This window comes from Telmatherina bonti, assembly GCF_933228915.1.
Source record: "Telmatherina bonti genome assembly, chromosome: 9".
NCBI classification, from domain to species: domain Eukaryota; kingdom Metazoa; phylum Chordata; class Actinopteri; order Atheriniformes; family Telmatherinidae; genus Telmatherina; species Telmatherina bonti.
Genome location: NC_136627.1, coordinates 28,078,205 through 28,101,049, shown reverse-complemented (window position 1 = coordinate 28,101,049; position 22,845 = coordinate 28,078,205). Strand labels below are relative to the sequence as shown.

General features: G+C 41.1%; 1 protein-coding gene across 1 annotated transcript in view; it reads right to left on the bottom strand.

Moving 5' to 3' along the window:
* Positions 1-22,845, bottom strand: part of nxn (nucleoredoxin) — a 55,344-nt gene that overhangs the window by 4,658 nt on the left and 27,841 nt on the right. The window contains exons 2-7 of the mRNA XM_079246719.1: positions 8,174-8,291; positions 5,687-5,820; positions 4,038-4,138; positions 3,828-3,934; positions 2,861-3,040; positions 2,405-2,529 (exon numbers count right to left, since the gene is read on the bottom strand). Of these exons, the coding sequence (XP_079102845.1) occupies positions 2,405-2,529; positions 2,861-3,040; positions 3,828-3,934; positions 4,038-4,138; positions 5,687-5,820; positions 8,174-8,291 (765 nt within the window). The remainder of the gene's footprint in view (positions 1-2,404; positions 2,530-2,860; positions 3,041-3,827; positions 3,935-4,037; positions 4,139-5,686; positions 5,821-8,173; positions 8,292-22,845) is intronic.

Genomic DNA, 22,845 nt, shown 5'->3' with positions numbered 1-22,845 from the left:
AATGATTTCAACTCCAACTGTGAACCTGATGTTGATTATGAAGAAAAGGATAGCTGAAGTCTTCTGCTTGAAATGTCACTGAAATCCATCCAAGAGTTGCTGAAAGATTTAATTCATCACCATTCGAGTGAACCTCTTGGTGTCACTAAAGAGAAGGTCGGGAGATCACAAAGACAGTGGGTGTTGAGCTGCACACCGCTCATCCAATAACTGTTACAGTAGTCCTGTCTATACAGCAGAGATGAAAAGACAAAAGAGCTTTAATTCAGTATGTCATAAATCAGGATACTACTCAGTGGTGCATGTTTTTTTTTCAGTTGGGTAAAACGATCCTTTGCCACTCAGCTCAAGCTACTCCCCCCCCCCTAAGAGCCTGCCAGCATACTGCTGTCTCATGGACACAGAAAACCCAGCTGCTGGGTTGGCATCGAAGTGTGCGACTCCCTGGGCAAATCCAAGCCAAGGTGAAGGAATCCAGGCCCAGAGCCTGGAAGCTCCACTGAATGCCTGAAATGGGAAATGATATCCAACAGCGAACCCAATCTGGGAATGAAATCTGGTGATTTCATCACCGCCTGAGCTACAGGCAGGAAATCATACCTGCACTACATAGATGTATAAATACATAGTTTTACATGTGTGTCCCAATGTAAAGAAAGTAAACACAGGTTGCAACTATAATAAGAAAAGCTTCTGCATACACACAAGCTCTGACGCAGTGATGTGTCTTTGTGTCAAGTCAAATAAATAATGACACGCCAACTATGAACACGTAACGCAACCATGTCAAGTCTTATCTTTCTAAAAACCTGATCATTTCTTATTCAGTGTACGTGTGTCGCTAACATTTCAAGGCTGACACCCAAGTGGAGCAGTCAGGGTGGCGGTGACAGCACATGTGAAAGCCCCGCGGCCGAAACCCGAGCCTGCTTTTTTAGTACGTGACACAAGAAACCAGCTCCGTTCTCCCAGACGGCTGGCAGAAAGGGGACAGGGAGGAAGGCAAAGCTGTAGGGCTGAGACCAGAAGGACTGAGGAGAGGTAGCTAATCTGGTAATTATGTCTGTTGCTGATACTAACTCCACCAGCTTTGGAAAGGTCAAGACAGAACAACATGAGAGAAGAGGACTTCTGAAGGCTAAGTGGTTCATCTCAAACTGGGAAGATGTGGGAGGAAATATAGAAGGAGATTGGGGGAATATTTTATAAGAGAAAGCAGCTAGAAAGCTCTGGGTCTACCCACGGTGACACAGACCTGTATTTAAATTTGGCTCATGGATGAGACCGAGTGTATCTCCTGCAGGTTTAACAGCATCAGTAGCTTCCACATGATTTAAAAGTAACTTAGACTTATTTTTCCAGGGATATTTGGGATGACTTACTACCTGCTTAGTAACAATCAACAGACATTGTTGGCTGGTAGGTGGTCAACACTGAGGTGCATTTTAATCAATAATTATCCAGATATTTCCCTATATGTGTTTTCATGGACAAATATTTCTTCAGTCTAATTGAAACACTTTAAATAACAATTCAACGCATTCTCCAAAGCAAAATGCAAAGTGGTTCTGCACGCTAATCTGCAAGAAATGTAACAAAAAGATTGCATTTTCTTTCTTTAATAACCTCAAAAACCTGGTTTAATGTAGGAAAGTGGCCAAGATCGACCCAGACCCAGTCATGTCTAATTAACCCTATGCTGCATGGATTATTACATGCAATATTTTACTTCTACAGACATGTACAGAGACACTTTTATGTCTTTAATATTATCTGACTTTTTTTTTTAGTTTATGTACTTTATCAGTTCAATAAAAATATCTCTAAAATAATATATTATCATAATGATATCATAGAAATATTCTATAAAAATTGACCAGTATCATTTTCTTGTCCAGTTCATCACAGTTGTAAAACTTGGTAATCATGCCCGTATATATGTATGACATTTTATTCTATATTTGTTTATTCTTCAGTGTGTTGGGTGACTCCCCTAATGTCTACTGAAGTGGCAAAAAGAGCGTTTAAATAGGTTTTCACAGTGGTGGACATGAAGCATCAAAGGGTAAAGTTGGCTTTTCAGCAAAACATGTTTCTATTGCTATCTAAACAAAAAGGAGTGTAAGAGGACCTTTACAGCTCAATAAAAACGTCAGAGTATACGTTTCATAAGGCACTGTAATTCTGACTGAGCTAGTAATACGATCTTTAGTAGATCTGGTTGCAGCTAGTGGGAGGTAAAGACCACAATGGAGAAAACAGCTGCTATTTCCTCCTGTTTATTTCATCAAGAGTCTTTAAGACAAGAGCATGACGCAGCTCTTCAAAATCAAAATCAGAAATGTTGCTTTATTTTTGTGTTCATGCATTGCTGTTTTAAGTTGCCTTGAGCTGTTTATCTCACCTCGCCAGCCACGAAGAACAGCAGAGGCGTCTCCTCCTCCTTGGCTTTGTACTTTGCCATAAGCTTCTCTGCTATTGGTTGAATCAATTCCTTGGCTGGCTCCAGCTCACCTTCCTCTTCAGCATCTGAGCAAAGCAAGGAAGAGACAGAGGATGTTAAAGTGTGAAATAAAACACCTGGAAGAGGGGGGAAAAATATATAAGAATGAGGGGAACTGGAGGTGATGGAGAGACGACTGGAGCACAGATGAGCAAAGATGAAAGAAAACTGCACAGATGGTCTTGTTTGCAGTTTGGTTTGACCTCGAGCTCTTTGCTCATTTTACAATGTCATGAAATCTACTCTGCATCCCTGTTGAAAACTTTGATTTTGCACCTTCTGAAACATAATAAAAACCAATCGTTCCGTCTGAGCTCCACGAGGAGCTCAACTGCTTATTAATCACCAGGCGCTCACCTACAAACAGGACGAGGCACGGCCCCTCATGAAGCTGCACGGCGTTGGAGTCGCTAAGCTCGAGCACAGGCCGGGGGTGCCACGGAAAGAGCCGACACTCGGGGTCATTCAGCACCTCCACCCGGCCCTGCCGCGTGATCATGTGACCCTCTGCGTCCAACAGAATCAGTGTGGGAATACCTGGAGAGAAAAAGATGAAGAGAGAGCGACGTGAGAGGAAGACAAACAGCAGACGGGAGGAAATGGGCTGGAGTGTGGGAGTTAGCTCGGGTCATTTCCGTCAATTATCGCTTCGTGATGCAGACGTTTCCCTCTCCCTCTGAGATTTTATTTGATGTGTGGATGTTTTCTGTCTTTCTGAGCATTTTCCTCTCTCTGGCTTGGCCTGTTTCACCTCTAATCTTTTCTTATGGGAACATTATGTTCATGCCCCCCCCCCATCATTCATGTGATTACTATCTCCTCGTGCTATCAGCATCCTTATCAGAAACAGACACCGTTAAACCAGTAAACAGATCATAAGTCAAGTGTATTCCTGTCTGAGATCGGCTGCGGTGGGGGCGATCATGGGCTGCAGGGGCTTGAGTGCAGGAGGGTTGCAGTGTTGACTTGTCTTCTGTGCATTCCTCACATTCTTTGCAGGACAGACCAAGAGCCAGCTAACTTCATTCACAGTCCTTTGCACACCCACAGTGGAGGGAATCAGGGAAAAAAAGAGAGAGCCACTGAGGGAGAGGTGCTGGGCTTCCACAGCCAGCGAGACAGTAAACTTGATAACCAGGCCACATTCCTCAGACTCCAGGGCAATCTCTGCTGCCGTTTGCCTGCCCGAAACAGAGATCTGTCAATCTTTGTGCCAGTTTGATATAATTAGGCCTTGGAGGAAAACAAGGAGGGAAAAAAATCTTCTCCTTGCTCTTAACTTGAGGATGTGAGGCATTATGGGAAGGATGCAACACTGAAATACCTTGTATTCCATAGAGTCTGTTGAGCCGCGATCTCCGAGCCTCATCTGAATATGGCACTGCCAACCATGGCATCTCACTGAAGTACTGCTTAAAGGACTCCTCCGACCTGAACGGGTGGAAAAGCAACAAACAACACAGCAGATGTTGACATGGAGCAAGCAAAGTGATGATTAACATCCTTCCCAGACAGACGCAGATGTGCAACTCACCTATCAGCACTCACAAACACAATCTCAAACTTATGCCCCGACTCTTTAACAATTCGATAGGTTTCCACCAAGACCCGGGTCAGACTGCGGCATGGCGGACACTGCAGGAGACAGATGAGAAATGAATGAATAATGCACACAAATGTGAATATGTTGCTCAAGCAGTTTTTATTGGCAGTTTCCAAAAAGCTTTCAATTCCTTCTTGTTTTGTTTCTGTCTTCTTTAAAAGCACATAGCAAGAACTAAGCCTGTCGCAATACCCCTAGATTAAGAAAATATCTGCTCTTCTGTGGGTGCCTGGAAAGGCTGAAGTCTACCCAAGCAAAGGGAGGGGGTGGTATGTCTGGCATTAGCATGACATCAGATCGTCATGACAACAGAAAGGAAAACAGACCAGCCTCAACGCCAACCTCTTTCTCATGTATCCCAGTCTGTATATAATCCTTCCTGAATACATGCTGAAATGCAACTAAATACAACACAAAGTACACGAGGCAATCTGTGCTCCAGGTTGCCTTTAATAACTTGTAAGATTAAGATTTGCTTAATTTGCTAGTATTCTCCTTTCTTGGTCTGCATCAAATTGAAGCAATTTAATATTGTTATCAAACCTTTAAAAAAGATATGTTCCTCACAAAAACTGCTGACAAACTGATTTTATTCCTGTAATAAGAAGATTTAGCTTTAGTTACTCATTAAACTTGGTAAATAACTGAGAAACTCTTTCTCAAACATGTTAATTGGAAAATGTTGAGTTTTTGTGTTAAACTAAATATTACGTTGCCTAATTAGACGCAAACAGTATTTCACTGCTATTCAGGCTTGTCCACTGAATGCAGCCTGTTTTGCTGTGGTCTGACAGCGTGAGGCAAAAAGCCTCAATTCTCTGCTCGTTCACAGACTCATTATGTTGCTTGTTTACATTTTTTATTGGCATCTATTTGGGGTTTTTGTGACTTGTGATAGCACAAATTGTAATGAAATCTTCTCAAATAAACAGTTTCTCACACAATGAGCAAAATGCATGTCACATGTCTCCCTCGCTGTGGGTTGTTTCAGGTTCACAGATCACACAGAGAACAAAAAGCTGTAAAATGGCTTTGATGGCTGATGACTAACCAGGAAGAATTTGATGTAAAAACGGCAAATAACCTATAAAAACTGTTGTGACGTCTTCTTTTCAATATTTAGTGTGTTTTAGTCAGCCGGTTTAGGCATCACCATTGTGAGGAATGGCTGCTGTCTGGGGCTGTGGCTCTGGCAGCTGCTGTGCTGACTGTCCTTGGGTGTCTGAGCTGCATCTCATCAGTTACAGTCTACTGATGATTTCGCAGATCGTCATCGAGTCATAACCTTCAGCAGCTATCAGCCGGTCCAGCACAGAGAGAGCTTAAAGATTTAGAGGCACTGGGGTGTGGTGGCTGATCCAGAGGTGGTGGTGAAAGGACGGACAGAGATAGCTAACCACTTGTAATGTAAACACAGTGGAGTCACCTCCACCTTCCTGCTGCTCTCGCTCTTATCACGCTCTACCTTCCTGTGCTGCTCTGCCCTTTCCTCTCACTTCAGCATCTCTGTTTCCACAGAGTTAGCAGGCCTGGAAAGTGAAAAACCAGGGGTCTTCTTTGTCCTCTTTCTTGGCACTTACCCAGTGTGCGGAGAAATACACTCCCACATAGTGTCCCTCCAGAGAGCTGCTGTCTGTTGTCTGCCGGTTGTTCCTGAGCAGAGGCCCTGCAACCACCTCCGCAAACGGCTTCGGCCCCCAGGGGAACTCCAGGCCTGAGAGAGGGCGAGAAGTGGAGGGAGGTGGGTGGGTGGGGGAGCAAAAGCCGAAACATGGGAAGAAAAACAACAGATTATTGCCACAGCACCGCTTTGAGCTAAAAGCTAAACGTCAGAATGCTAAATGCTTACAATACAAATGCTAACGTTCTGTTGATCTGCATCTGACAAGAATGACTCATTTTGTGTAGATTTCTGGCAATTACATTGATCATCTGTTTAATTATTATATAGACATTTCATTTTAATGTTAAAATGTTTAACTCATAGCAAAACAAGACCAGACACTAGAGATCACCTAGGAGCTTTAAATGCATATAAACTGTCTTTATTCCAACATCTGCTTAGATATTTCACTCAAGATAAAAAGTAATATGTCTAAAATATATATTTTGAGGTAAGTGGAAGACCCTTTGCACAGGCTTGTGTGATATCTGCTTTTGAGAAAACACATTTTACACACAAAACAGATTTTAATGAATCCAAGCCTCTCAAGCAAATGAGAGCTGCCAGAAATGCTTCCCTCCTGCTCTCTTTTCACACCTTTTATTTCCTTTTCTTTGTTCCGCTTCTGCTCTAGAGATGCATTTGGTATAACCGAATTTAAAAAGGAGGTAATAATAAATAAAACCCTCTTTGGCTGATTCTGTGGCCTCTTTATGCAAGCGCGGTAGTCTAGGGCTTCATTAGGCAGGAATGACAGGTCTGCACTGTGCCGGTGCAGCCTTTCATTGTTGTCCTGGTGGTAAAAGTGCACTTCATCTTCACACTGCAGGCTAGTTTGCTGCCACTCAAGTCAGGCCTTTCATTGAGAGTGAAAGGCAGAGGGTCCTAAATTGCTCACCCACCCCTCTCAGTTTATGGAAAAACTTTTAACTGCCCTTATCCTCTCTGAACTGCAGCTGATGGGGATGAACTGATTTCTCACAATTAGATCCAGTTTTAGCTTTAAGTCTGCCAAATACGGAAAAACTGGCAGAGATGTAGTCGATGATTACATAAAAAAAAAAAGTATTGAGCCTGATATTTATTTCCAAGAGAAGTGCTAATCACCGCAAGTTTTTCTTCAAGCCCCATGTAGTGTGGTTAATAGATCATGGAAATATTCCTGCTGGCTTTAAATTTGTCACAGTGCTCACACAAAATCCTCCCGTCTCACTGTCATGCTGCCATAATGCTGTTATTCTCCCTTCTCACGTGACGAACAACACCTTTTTTTTTTTCCCCTCCAAGCTGACCAAACAGGGCATGAAGAGGAGGCGTTTTAAAAGATTTAGATGTTCTCAGCCACAGAAGACACCAGCAGTACAGGAGAGGAATGCAAGCCCACTCTTGTTAACTCTCCATCTCCACTTCAAAGTGCAGAAATTATAGGTTTTTGGTGATGAGGGACTGAGACATGGACACACTGTAATATGGATGAGGACCATAATTATAGTTGTAGCAACTCAAACAAAAGAGAAAAGTTATTGCGAAAAGCTTCAGCCAAATGCTGACTGATATGAAAGCATAATCATCTCCACTGCGAATTATGTAACCAGACAACTTTAAACATTTTAGTTTACTATCACAAGTATATTTACTTATTTATGTAGGACACAATCTGGTAAGGTACTCTTTTACTTGTGATTTTGATAAATATAGAACTGTGACATTAAGTATTTGTTCATCCATCAGTTTTTTTTTTTTAATGGTAATTTCAAGTTTGTTCACACACACACACACACACACATTTTAAGACTTGGCTAAACTAGAAGAGGGTCTGTGCAGCTAATGTTAATTTAATCTGGAGTTTAACCCACCTCACATACTAAATACAAATCAATACAGTTGACAGTGTATGTAAAAAATCACGCTACTCACACTTGCTGCCAGTTTGTCCCTGTGCCTGCATGTACTTTATTAAGGTCATCTGCTATGAAACCATTAAGAAGATTTTTTTGAGTGTTTTTTTTTTTTTTATTAAAGGAATCTTAAGGTGTTATTTTAAAATGTGGTCGATAATACTATTGTGAAGCTAATGAGCCCTGTAGGAATCTGGAAAGCAAAATGGTAAAATATTTTCCAACCTTAGCCCCCCCCCAAATAAACTTTTTGTGCATCTTTTATCAATTTTGGCTTATATTAATATTCTTAAAGTCAAAAGTTATGTTTTTGTAATCAGTCTTTTGTGTTTGTACTTGGAAAACAAAAAAAGAACTGATTGGATGGTTGTTGGGGCCAGGGCTAACTTTTTATTAAAGATGATTAAGGTAAAAGCCTGATGTTAGGAAATGAAAACAAATCATCCAGAAGACTTCTCTAACATGCTGTGGGGAGTGTGTATGTGGTCACAGACACTTGATCTCACCTTTAGGGTCATCTCTGACCACCAAAAGACCATTTCGGCACACGATCTTCCCCGTGGCTGCGTCCACAAACACTAAAGATGGGATGCTTGTCACCTTGTACTTGTTCCAAAGCTTCATCTGGGGTGGGAGAGGGTGACAGGAAAGGTTGGTTAATGTCGATCCAAAAAACCACAGAGAACACATTTATGTTTATTTTAATGTCAACACAAGAAAAACACTGGACCAAGTCTGAAAGTGTGTCTTCAGTGCTGCTACACATTCATCAGAAATACTACAACGTAAACCAATGTCACCTGAGTACTATGTGTATTTTAAAAGAGAAACACTGTGTTTTTTGTTTAAAAGGAGAAGCATGGGACTTGGAACAAAAACAGGCCTATGAGGTGATTTAACAGGAGGTTGGGAAGCACAGTGCAGGTCTTTTGGGAGGGTGAGAACTCCCACAGTCTCTGTTGTATCATGAAAAATAGTAAAAGGTGGAATGCCTTTTGCAGGATTCATAATTTCGAAAAGATTTTATTAAAGCCCACAGGCCTTAAATGTAACCATAATACCTTCTATATGACATGGTGATATTAATACAGCCTCATAAAGCCAGAAAGATGCTTTACAGAGAAAAATATGTGCATGAACTATTCATAGAGTTCACTGAAGTTCTTAACATCAAAGAGCAGATAAACCATTTCTGAGACTCACTTTCCACATCAGAGGCAGAGTCTTACCCTAGGGACTGAAAACAGCCACGTAAAGAGAAGAGAACGGTATTATGGAGCACCTCAGCAACAGAAGAAAAGGAAGCGTTGCATGAGACCTTGAAACAAGTTTTGCAAATGTAGACAGCAGAAAAAACACGAGATGAGCTATGCCTCTAAAACTACATGCATTTCCTTCTCTTTTATTGAACTCGTATCCTTACAAAGAACCTAGGTGCTCACTCAAACTATCTCAACTGAATCTTTGTATACCTGTTGTACCTGCAGTATAATGATTTGATCAAATGAATATAGATTTTTGTTGCTATTTTTGTACAATTACTCATTCAGCAAAAATATGTGGACTTAAAAAAAAAAAAAAAAAAAGCAGAGTACTTGCACACATTCTGTTTTACTCATATTGTGTGCTGGCCCCTTTTTCAAGTGTGTGACAGTTACGGAGGTCAACCGCAGACCCTGTCAGACAGCAGAAGGCAGACTCTCTGTCCCATGGACAAGACGACCTGGAGCCTCCGGCCATGGTGGTCTGGAAGTCCCTCAAAAGCAAAACTTCAGCCTACCACATTTAACAGTTTTACCACAAAATTCATGCTACTCTGGAAACTCTGCTCACAAATTGATGAGGTTAGGGGCTCACAGCAACTGCGAGAGTTTGAAAGCTAAATGTTTAACACCACATCTGTGCAACTCGGCTGCCTGCTGTCGTGTAGGCTGATGATATGGTGGCTTTATCTGCAGTAACACCAACATGGCAAGAAATGAGCCTGTTATTGTCCAGTAACCACAATGAGGGTTTGTGATGACCACACAAAAAAATAATCAGAAAGGTAGAATGACTATGTTATAACAAACTATGCTAATTGTAAAGTAAATAAATAAACAAAAACACAAGAGCTGCTGTCTGTTTGTCAATAAATATGGAGGTAACAAGGTAGTTTTTAAAACACTGTTTTCCATAAATCACACTATCAAATCTGCACCCAGTTCTTTTATGCCAAGCAGCTGTGGCCATAATGAAGCATTAAGCACACTAAGCACTGCCAATGTGCCTCTTCTGTAGTATTTAGTGCAGAAAAGATAAAAGGAACAATTTGAATTGCAATGACAGGTTTAACATTTCCTCCACAGATGCACAAAAACTATGATGGCTGGCTATCACTAGGCTAGCCATTTTTATCTAGCATCCCAGGCAAAAAAGGGCTAGCCTGGCTGATTCATGACAAAAAAATAGAAAGAAAAACATAGAACTGATGACATATTCTAGCTCTATTGCAATGTAATCCTACTATCCCTGAGGTTTAGATGCATCTCAGAGCTGGACTTTAATCAGAGCAATGTTAGCCTCATTTCCTGACTTTATGCTAATCTAAGCTAATTTAAGCTAACAAACTGCTAGCTATAACTTCACATGCACTAAAGAGAAGCAAAGCCCAAAAAACAAAAAACACCCAATATTTTCATTAATGACTAAAAAACCGCAGACACCATTCTCATGTTTGTGGTTTGAAAACCTAAACATTTTTAAATTGTGCTATAGGCCCATGTGTTTTAGTTTTTAGTATTCATGGAAGATATTTGTTGCAAAAATGCATAAATAATCATAAAAAAAAAGGAACAGCATCCAGTTATCATGCAAACAACGAGAGGATTGCATACCGACACAGCTTTCTCGAAAACAGGCTATTCATTATCAATATCTCCAGTGTGTAACGACAGACCAAGCAGGAGGTTTGGTTGTGTCATTACACACTGGTTTAACTATGCCAATAACCCTTGTAGAGAGGTCACCAACTGTTAAGACTCTGGGGGGCTGGAAATCCTTACCAAGAATCCATTTACTCTCCAAGACATGCAAGCATTAGGCTCACACTACGCCCACTGCTCATCATACTAATTGGATCACGCATGGCTGGAGATCCATATCCAGAAGAAGCAAGCAAATCAGCCCACTGTGGGACCAGTGCGTGTTGAGATACCAGTGTTGAAAATCTTTGCTGATCAAAGGAACTGCTGATTCTTTTTAGAGGCTTTTGGTGGGGTCATTGACTGCATTCATTTACTACCTGAGCCTGTTAGAGGGGGAATGAGAGAGAGAGAGAGAGAGAGAGAGAGAGAGAGAGAGAGAGAGAGAGAGAGAGAGAGAGAGAGAGAGAGTTAGAGAGAGAAAAGGGAGCGACAGCCCTACTTCCAGAATATCATTTCCATGTTAGATGCCATGCATGGCAATTGCTTTCATGCTTCTTTGCACTGTAACATTTTATTGCTCCATTCTGCATTTTAAAAGGTTAAGTTAGGTGGCAAACTCTAAACGTTCCTTGGAATGAAACTTTAAAATCGACTAACATCTGTTTCAGTTTTGCCCCTGTCCATTTCTGAAATGCTTAAACAGTGCCTTGCCCCACCATAAAATCAGGCCTTATTCACTAACCTGTATCTCCCCACAATGGCTTTGAAGTCCTACAAGTGTTGCAGTATTCAGGGAAATAGTGGAGATGAAATTTCTTCACTCAACAACTGCAATTTCCAAATGATTGCTTGAGTCCCATCTCCTCGCAGATCTGCTTTCATTGGATCGGTGTGGCCTGAGGAGTCTGCCAGACGCTCCCATTGCTGCTTCATTACAGCAGCGCCACTACAAAGGAAAGCGAGCCCTTTACAACTGAGGACATGAGAGGGATCCTGCTGTGGTGCAGCTAACAGCTCAGTCCTTTATCTGTGCACATTATATGAGGGACAAATACTGAAAATATAGTTGATGCCTTCTCAACTGAATTCTCAGCAGCATTAATGATCAGCAAAAATATTCCACATGTACACTCTTCACCCATTCCACTAAGGACACCCTGCTCTGGATTTATTCAACTGGACGTGTAGGGGAAGGTTTCGCTACATCAAAACCTACCACACATAAAGATAATCTGGTGATCAATAGAGTCCCACTGACATTAGTTGTCAACTGTGAAGCAATCTGCTGCGGAGAATGTTTGATAAATGGGACCATCGCCTTAAGACACGTTCAACAAAAGCATTTGTCTTTTACTGGGACTTCTACTAAAAATGCCTGCAGGCATTGTGATCTCTGACCGTAAAGATTTACTGTAGTGGAGCAGAGGCGTGCACAGACTGTATGCCCCTTTGCTGGCTTCAACAAAAGCTTTCTCAGTCATGGAACTATGACGTGAACGACTTTGTGTGCAAATGAAATCAAACTTACATGTTCGTGCACAGCAGCATCAACATTACGTTGTGTGCAAGCGGCTTTCAAGGTAAAGCTTGACACATTCTGCATTTTCTTCTCAGTCCTCAGGTTGCAGACAGATTATAAACAACACTCTTCTGACTGCACTGCTGTAACTCCCTTTTGGCGAGGCCCCTGCAGCCAGATTTGACTTGCATTCCTCCAGGCTGAACCCCGCCTCTGCTCAATCTGCTCCCGAGGCTCTCAGTAACTGCCTGTATCCACTTCAAAACGCTGTTGCTGCTCTTCATGGCTACAAAGAAAGCCCTTCCCTCCCACTTCTCAGCCATACTTCAGCTCACACTATGCCGGCTAGTGTGTGTTACTTAGGGCATCCATCTGTGCGGCTCTGACCTGAAGAGTCCTCATTGCTGTGGCTTCCCCGGTGGCGGTATGCACACTTAAAACCCAGTGACAGCTGCACAGTTGCTGCCCTTTTTCTTTGTATGTTAAACAAGTGTCATTCTGAAAATGACCCGCCATGCAAGTTATTCTTTCATTTTCAGGGCGATCACTTATTTCTGTACAAATCTTTTCATGTGATAACAAAGGAAAAAAAGTTTCCTCATTAAAAAAAAAAAAAAAAAAACCAAATGCTTTCATACCCCCACAAGAGAAATCTATGTTCCTATAACGTAAAAAGTAAAGGCCCCCTACTTCACCCGGCTCCAATGTGCTCATTACAAAGCTCATCCTGCACCAAACAGCCACTAAAGATCAGAAAATGTGCTTCCTGGGAAAATCTCAGAGCTGGGACATAATACATCAATCCCGCCGCTGCTCTCACACAGTCAATATTCCTATGAAATTTTGTGGGTGAGCCAATTTGCTTGTGAATCCTGATGAATGCAGATGGAGACACTGGCTAAATTACCCCCCCTTACTCCTTTTTGCTCCCCCCAATATAAGAGCCTGCTGTTTCCAAGGAAACCAACCCCCAGCCTTTCCCCTCCATGAAGTCAGGACATGTCACCAAGTGGCAGACACTTTGTGGGCTCTTAGTTAATAATTCAGTGATAAATAAATGGTTTTGAGAGGAAGACAGGTGCCAGAATGTCAGAGGGCTTTGGGGAAATGGCCGTCCAGAAAGAAGGTTGAATGAGGAGGTGAGAAATGGCAGAAAGTGTGGGTGTGAAGGGGGGGGGGGGGGTATCGTAAGGAGGGACAAAAGCGATCCTGTGAATACAGGCTCTAAATCTGAACTCGGACCCTCAGTTGGTTGGAAGTTTTTATTTAATGAAGAAGGCAATAAAGAAAGCGGGGGGGGGGGGGGGGGGGGGGGGGGATTGTAAAGGAAAAGCCAGGGCTCAATAGGTATCTGCAGCATTGTCTCTCCGCAGGAGCAGGCTGGCCCTGAGGCCGACATTCAGCGAGGTCAAGGGTCAGGATGGCAGGGGGTGCATTCTTTGCTCCCAGTGGTGTTTAGACCGGTCTGCCTGCTTTACCACCCCCCATTACACTCACTGTCCTTTCTTTCCAAATGCCTCTTTCTTTTGGATGAAAACCAACAAGTAAATCTGTCATACACATGGGCACGAAAACCATGTCTACACTAATGTGTAAAAATGTAAAATTACACCCCTTCTCTCCACATTACTCTTCCATCCACGCTAAAATGAGTTCCCAACCACAAGAATGCATCTTTTGAAAGCTTTTAATCCAACTATAGTGGAATAAAAAAACTCCTCTCTGCTAGGCATCGATGTGTGTGATTATCATGTGATTCAGAACATCCGTTTCTCATGTGATTCATTTTTGAGCATCCTGATACGTTGTTTTACTCATTCTGTCTGCTAAACTGATGAAGCAGACAGATGAATGACAGCTTGTTCAACTTTTCCTTTTTGGTACAGCTGTTCACAAAGACATGCCTTCACAATCTGAGATAAAGTTCCCAGCATTGTGGCTGCAGATTAATGGCTAAAAAATATTTTTAAAGCTACATTACCTTTATTTTTACCTGAACAGGTTATACACATACACATATGTACATTGATGTGAATATAAAGCTATGTTGTTATTCACTTTCATCTCTGCTTGTAAATCATTAATCTGTTCTGAGAGTATGACTCATGTTCACATTAATGATTTACCTCTATACACTGCTGGAAGCCTACTGTATGAATACTGTGTTGTGATTTCTGAGGTAATTTCAACACTGTTAACTCTGCTACTGGTCTGCATTTGATCAAGTCAAAGCCTGCAGGTCCTGACAGACAGACAGAGATTATATAAAGCTGGCCTGGCTCTGGACCAGCTCTGTCAGTTACCTCAGAGTGACCCTCTCAGATGAGCAAATCAGACTCATGTTGATTGAAAAACTCATGACTTGGAAGACCCAGCGCATTTTTTCAGTCGCTCTTTTTGAACACTATGTGCCAGAAGCTAATACAACACACACACACACACACACACACACAAACACAGTCTGCTTACTCTCATCCAACACAACATAGAACCATTCTGAAGTCAGATAAAATGCTTTATATAGTATCATTAAGTCAGCAGCCATTACATATTTATAATCAGACAAAACAAACCTCAGAAATCAGCCGATAGCTAGATTTTTTTACCCATGTGCTCTTTGTGCTCTCTGCTCGATTAGCTACACTCAGCACACACACCCACAGCAGCCGTGCATTAATTCCATCCATTACCGTTTCTCCGGTACCCCGATTTCCTGGAGTGCTGGTGGAGGGGGGTGTTGGGTGATTTAGACAGCTTCCCTGTTGTGACCCCTGTTTGCCCCTGCATTTAACTCCAACCACTCCTCCTCTACCTCGTTATACTGCAGCCCAGAAAAGTCTGCCAGAGCTGGCGCTCAATCCCTTGTCCCATCACAACAACGCATTAATATTTATGGAAATTTGAAGGAAACATTTATGACACATTATAAGCGGTTTGAGCATAAATCAGGACACCTCTAAATCCTGTAGACTCCAATCCATCTATTGCTGTTCAAGATAGTTAGAGAATGTGTTTCTTCCCTGTACTACTTTCATTAAATGTATTGAAAACAAACTAATTGCAACAAATTCAAATATGGAACTGATTTATGCTCGCATCCAGTGGTACCCATTAGAGTCCTCTAAAATACAACATCAGCTTGTTACACTGTGACTTTGATCAACTTTCAGAAAGAATGATTTAGCTTCATATTGAGAGGTGGAAGGACGCTGCATTAGGGCTGCACAAATAATCTGATTTTGATTGTGATCACGATTTTGGTGGCCACAATTAAAGAAAACCTGATCGTCAACGACATTTACATTTAAAACACGAGCTCTGCTGCATGCGTCTTTGATGATCAACCAGTAGTCTGCCAACCACCAGTGGGCGAACAAGTGGTTAAGGCTTCATTCAGCTGCATAAATACCAAGCGCGCACATCCTTTACCAGCAGCCAGTTAAGTATCGTTGGATTGGTTGGACATTTGGAGTCCGCATTTTTCCTGGCGCAGGAAGGTTGTTTACAAATGGTGCATTGAAAATACATATTTTTCCATACACAGTGAATGATCGTGATTAATAATCGTGATTACAATATTGCTCAAAATAATCGTGATTATTATTTTGGTCATGATCGTGCAGCCCTATGAAAACAAATAATCAAAGATAAAGCCAAATGTAAAAAACGATTAACAGGTTATTAGAAAAAAAAAAGAAAAAAAAAAGGAAAAATTGTATTTTTGCGCTAACAAAGTGATTCTGAAAGTTAAAGCTGACAACTCTCAGCATTGTGTGCAGAAGAAGCTGGACAAGAGAAGTTCTTTATAAAAAGCACCATAAAGCATGCCTGCACAATGCCTGTGTAATGGCCAGTCTGGTGTGCCTTCTATGAAGTTAGAGTATGAGCTTTTTATTATCAGTCAGGGATCTCACGATCATCTTTATGCAACCTATATTTGTCTACTTGTTTTGAACACATGTGGAATGGACACAATAAATACCACACTGTGTAGATGTTGCACTTAGCAGGGTACTGGAAGACTATTTTTGGTCAAACTGTCCCTGCCATAACTAGTGTGGAGCTTCATAAATCACAATATACCACCTCATAAAACACAGAATTCTGACAGGTAGCACAAAAATACCTGTGGATGGGGATACACATATACATAGATACAAACACATACAGATACCTGAGCCTGACAACTACCTTAGGTACAGAGATGTCTCACAAATCAATCATCTACTGCTGATGGGAAATGACAACCAGGTACAACAACAATGGTTCCGGTTTCCTGAGGGAAAAGATGTTCTTGCTCTCTCTGCTCGTTACCTGAGCTTCATTCAGCTCTGCGGTTTCTAGTTACACGGTGACACTTTATATCCCCCCATTAACCCATTTCCTCTTCTCCTCATGTGCTCGCTAATAGTCACATCTGTTTGGCTGCAGCTGCAAACCAGCCCCGCGCATTTCATAGCAGAGCTGTACATCTGGACCCCTGTCGTATCTTTCACAGCTACCCCTCCCTTTGCCCGCCTTCCCTACTCTGAGCATGCTTTATTCTCAGCTTATTCTCCCTAACAACACTTTTCACAGCAGAGGTGACAGATTTAGGGTTTCATACACTCCCGCTCTCCATCAGGACCAGCCCTTATGGGCCAGAAAGGGTCTCATGGGTTACAAATTTAATTTTATCCAAATTAAGTGTTGCAGAAAGTTGCAAATATATCAAATGTCCACCATGGCAGGAACATTTAATAGGGAAAGCAAGCACACCCAGACATTTTCATTAATCAAAACGTACAAACATTTTCTTAGAAATTCCTTACCATTTAATTCTGGGTTTAATAAAAACAGGTGGCCAGAAAGTTTTGAATTTTATTTTTAACCACAAAATTTCCATGAGTAGTTGAGGATCTTATTGCATTGCCTGTACATGATCAGAAAAGTGGATAGAGGACAAAAGAACAACTCAACTGAGAGGAGACAGGCAGGCTTAGAACAGCAATAAAAATCACAAAGCACAAAAGCAAGTTGTAAAAATATGCCTCCCTGCACTATTCTGCTTAGAGAGGTAGCTTAAAATCGGCCACTGATCTGGCTAATTTCATCTCCGACAGGCTTCTGCAGACCTCAGGAACTCTAGCAATGAACTTTTGTTGCAAGCAGAGACCTTGGAAGCAGCCTCTCTTCATAAGTAGTTATAAAACGGTCTGATGTCCAGTTCAAACTCTCACTGAGCCTTAAAAATAAACATCCATCAATTTTCTACACACCTAAGGTCAGGACTGTGGTGGCAGGACAGCAAGCTGAGTGTAGTTTTTTCTTACAACTTCCTCAAACATCCCTTGGGAGATCTGACAGAAACAGCTAAGAGGCTGTAGGAGTTGGGAGGAATGCTACCAGAATTCATGCAACAGCTAAATTTAGTGCAAAGTAACAGATGTAACCCACTGCCTGACGCTTGTATGTAATCCTCTGCTCAAATGTGGAAATCATATGGCCTTGTTTTCTACCCAGGTTTTATATATATTTTCTATCCAATAAAATATATAATTAGAATACCATTATTGTAGATAAAAAGACCTGTAAATATTCTTCTTTGAGAAGTTACAATCAGTCACTTTTGGTTTATTTTGGCAAATCAAATATGAAATAAAGTAAATGGTAAACTATTTCCCACTTGAGAGACCAAAAGTTTGAAGTTCTAAAAGTAAATAAAAGAAATACATATAGTTTCTTAACCTTATGGGGTTAATTTTAGGCTATTACTAAATCATTGCATACCCATGAGTATATCTCTGCAACCACACAGTCTGTTTGAATACCTGTGGAGTTGCGGAAAAGGGAACCCTATAAGATCTGTGAAGATGTGTAAATATCAGTCTGTGTTACTAACTGGAAAAAAAAACAAAGATGGCACAAAGCACAAATTAAAAAAGTCACTACAGAAAAAAGTAAACACGGTCAAAATTAATGTGTATTTATCTTAAAAACATAGTGCAATTTGTGAACATCATCTCTGCGAAGATAAAGTCTGATAAAAGGGAAGTATGAACCATTAGAGAAGTTTAAGCACAAACAATGAGAAAAAGAAGGTGAGAAAATGTTAGCAGCAAAGGCTGAAACAGCACTGATGCTTAACATCTCACTTTAATGAAGTCATGACATTATTATGCAGAATTGATTGCACTTAAAAGACCACATTACTATTAGAGCAGATGGCCACTGTTATGGCCAAAAAAAAAAGTTACAAATTAAATTAAAAAAAGGGTTTATTCTTAGACTTTTGCATTATACTACTATTCTCCCAACATTGGTTTATAACTTTACATAAGCACTGCTACTGTCATATTCTGCTAAAACAATGTGCAAAGAAGCAAGAAAAATGATAAAATGAGATTTTTTTTCTCACACGTCAGTGAGAGTCAGAAAACAGCTGAGGGGATCAAAGAAGGGTAAACCAGACAGAGACACTGAGGGCCCGAGAGACATTAGTGTCAATTTTCAGGGTCATGTCACCCTGGCGGAGGGCTGATTGACAGGGCACAGCACAGGTTTAAAGTTCAAGCCTTTAATAGCTCGCCTGGAACAGCATAACCTCAAAGTCAGCCATTCACGCCTTACCTCCAAAACAGCCCCTGACACCACTGTCAGAGCGTTTGCATTAAACTCAGACAAAAACAAAACTCAGTAATCTTCTCACTCACCAGTTTCACCTCTTTTACACCTTAAAGCCTCCTTTAAAAGAGATCGGTCTTGTGCACACATGCACAAAGAAGGAAATTCATCCTAAAATAAACTCTTAAATGAATTAATTCTAGTCAGAGAAGTAAAAGAAAAAAAAATTTAAAAAAAAGTTTCATGTTATGAAGAAAATCACAGCAGAATCAGGGAAGAGAGCCCACTCTGATGCGTTTGTAGCAGCGTGACAGCAGAGATCTGAGACCTCCCACAGTTACTGGTGGAGGTCACCAGCCCTTGCTGAGCCTTGGCTCCCAGCACGCTCTTCTGATATCTTATTCCTGAAATGTAAGCACTTCGTAGACTACATGATGTCATTTCCTCGGGCACAAATCTTCCACCATGTCAAACACTTCATTATTCGTTTACATTGTTGCTGCTGCCAAACCACAAAGATTTAAGCCACTAAAAATTATACAGTATGTCATCATGCAATGCTTGAAAGAAACCTTACATATATACAAAGAGGATAATGTGGAGGAACACACAAGCCTGGCATGGATTTGTGTTGAAAAATATGTACCTCGCCATTTACACTGCAGCAACATGTCGGATCCGCCATGTGACAACTCAAAGCTCCGTTTAAACATGTTGTGGAAAACACAGTGTGACTCAGACAAGTTAGCTAAGCTGCAGAGATCAGAGAGGTAAAGAGAAGCAGAGAGACCAAAAAGGAGTCCTATAGGAACAGGAAAACTCCATAGCAGAGACTGGTGACCACTAGAGCTGGGCTTAAAGAGGAATGGGAGAATGGTCAGAATATAAAAACATGGTTACCCAAAAATGACAGGGGAGACTCTTTAAACTCCTCTGGTCAGATGATGTTACCAAAATGATGTTTCAGAAGTCACTGAGAAAGGTGCAAAGTTTAGTGCAGAACTATAAAACAGTGTGGACTAGGGCTGGGCGATATGACCAAAATCTCATAACACGATATAGTTCATTTTATATCCCAATAACGATATACATATCAATATAAAATTGTTTGTGTAAATTTGTGTCAGTCATCAGTTATTTGTCAGATGTGCTTGACAACAGCTGCAGTGATCTCCTTCCATCTGGGGGAACTATGACTGTGTGACGTTTCACGGGAAAAAGCCTGTTGCAGCGTTTGCGTCTGAAGTGTAATATGAGCCCATTTGACGCTGCTTTTGCTTGTTGACTCTATTCTTTATCCTAAATCTTGTGCAGATGATAAAATTAGTTACCGGTAGTTGTGTCAGAGTCCGTTGTTGGAACAGTGAGCTAGTCTGTTGTCGGTTTCAAGTCAGTCTTTTTATATCCAAACTGCATCCATGCAACAGAAATTTCCCCTCTTTTATGAACAAGCTCATCAGTTTTGGTTGCCTGGTAATCTTTTAGTGAATTATCTTGCTCTGAAACATGTCTGCTACCCTCTCTCTCTCTATGTTTGTTTTTATATTGCAGAGTGCATGCCGTAAAGCGCATCTTGATGTAAAATACTGCAGTAAAACACCTTATCGTGGCATAAACAAAAGAGCCTCATATGAAAGGATAGACATTTTCTATTGTCCAAACGGTACATATCATCATATAAACTCAGCCCTAATGTGGACTAAATGCTCAAACTCTTCAGCTGGTGCAATGGGGTTCTTGACATTTTTTTCTTAAAGTGGCTGTATTTTGCACATTTCAGTCGAATTTATTTTAATATGCAAATCCAGAAGGGCAATCAAGCAATTTTTTTTCCAAACCCCTTCATTCATTTTGTATTGATCCTTTCAGATCAGCTCCTGCCAGAAACTAGTGAACAGAAAAAGCTTCGCCCCAAGTCCCGTCTGCGGGCTGCATCTGATTGGTCAACTGCTCTGAGTAGTTATAATGAGCAGTGAAGGTGGGTGTTGTAGGAGCCGATTTTAACTGTGTTCTAATTGGTGCTGTTAGGGGGCGCTGTATTGTTACCTGGGCAGGTGACGCATATAGGAGGAACACGTCACTAGTTGGGTAGATGTTTTGGCCCAGAAGGCAAATGGTTTTTGACCGCAGGGTGCGACGTGTAACTGGAACAAGAATCTTGGAAATAGAATAAAAGATGGATGAACCAGAAACTAAGGAATCAGAGTGAAATCAATCACGGTAACGCGGCGTGTCAAAACATTCTCGGGCCAAGATGTCTCAGTGGCTTTGATTTAGACTTAGCCCCTTCAGGTGTGGTTTTTTTCTTGTGAACGTGCAGAACCTAAAGAAGACGACCAATCACTGAGTCTCTCCCCGGGGACGTCACTAAAAATTTGAAAAAGAAAAAATCTCTCTAAAACCAATAGTTTCTGTCACCATGGAAACTGAACGTAGCGAGTGCTTGAAAATTCCAACATACGTTTAGGTGAAAAAAAAAAAAAAATTAAAAAAAAATAAATAAATAAAAAGACGCCGCTCATATGTGTGATGAGTAATAAATACTATAACACTGCAGGAAGCTCAGAAAACTACAAATAGCAGCATAGAGCCCATTTAAAAACATATAAACAGTGTCAGATACGACACTAACTCAACTTTAAAAACAATATATTTCAATGAGTGGAGCTTTGAAGAGTAACGTTTGTGAAGTTAATAGGAGGTTAGCTTTGCACATAGCAGTTCATATCCAGTTTTTTTTTTTTAAAAACATTTCACAGCTTAAAGCAAATGTTGGCCTCAGAGGGTTGCACCATGATTTGTAGTCACACTGAACATTTAAAAGAACAGAAGACACTTTTAAAGCCTGCCAACAAGCAGAAAGTCAGAGGATAAGAGACAGACAGCTTTTCTATTTTTAAAAGATTTGTTAAAATCTTTTGCAGGAACAGAAAAATTGACTGCCAAGATTTTGTTTATAGTCAACATCAACCACATGCTTGTAGGAAAAATTTTTAGAAAAAGCAGAAATTAATGACAGAATTTGTGTTTCCACACTGTGCATTGGTAACACTTAATTAATGTGTCATTTGCAGCGTGATGATAACAGACAGTTGTGTTCTTTAGCATTTCCGCCAACAGTTCTGGTCCAAGATAAAGGAAACCTGCACAGAACCGCAGCCAGGATAAAACAAAAGAGGATGAGGAACAAGTTACATCTCCAAACACTTTTCTACAAGTGTTTATATACCCATGAAAGTCACAATTTTCATGCAGCACTGACATCTCTGCATAAGATGAGTAAAATGAAATGATGAAACCAAAGAAATGCTTTCAGTTTCCTGAGTTGTCTTCCATCTGAAAGACCAATCAAATGAGACGTTCAACTAATGAGAGAATCCAGAAAGCATTATTGTGCTGGTTTTGAAAAGCTGTCCAGGGAAATGTGATTAATGTTTTCCACAAACAGGAGAGAAAATCCCAAGAGGACTTGGACCGGGAGAATGAGAGTCGGACTTTTCAAAGTGAACCTCAGTAATAGGCTACAATTAAACTGAGCAATGTCCTGCCAAGGAAGAAGGCCTTCCTATTAATGTGAGTCATGGAAGACCACAAGCAATGGTCATAAAATTGCAACAGCCAAGAGCAAATTAAATGCCAAAACAAGGAAGGAAAATGCACTTGAAGGATTTTCCATGTGCCTCCAGAACTACAGGGGAAAAAGAGAAACCATGACCAGCTTTTTTTTTTTCCTTTCTTTCTTTCTTTCTGGTTACAGTAACCTTCAACAAACTGATGCTGAGCAACGTCATCTCTGATCCCAAAAGCCATGATCAAGTTGCAAGAGGGGACAAAGAGGACACACATGGGTGAGGTGGGAGCAATCCTGCATCTGTGGCAGCCTGGAATGCAAAGTGGCTGTAATGGGTTTATAAATGACATCAGAAACACAAGAGGTGCTGCTGTTATAAGTCGAACCACTCTTTCAGAGAGCCCATTCTGCCCTCGTTACTGCAAGCGTCTCAGCGGAGCAGTTAGCGGCACTTCCCGACCTGCCCAGCCTCTCTGTTGCAGTGTCCCTGCAGCTCCAGCATCACTAGTTAGCTCTGAATGCAGACAAGAATAGTCAAAGCAAACCTTTGTGACTGTACAAGGTGGTAGTGTTTACATA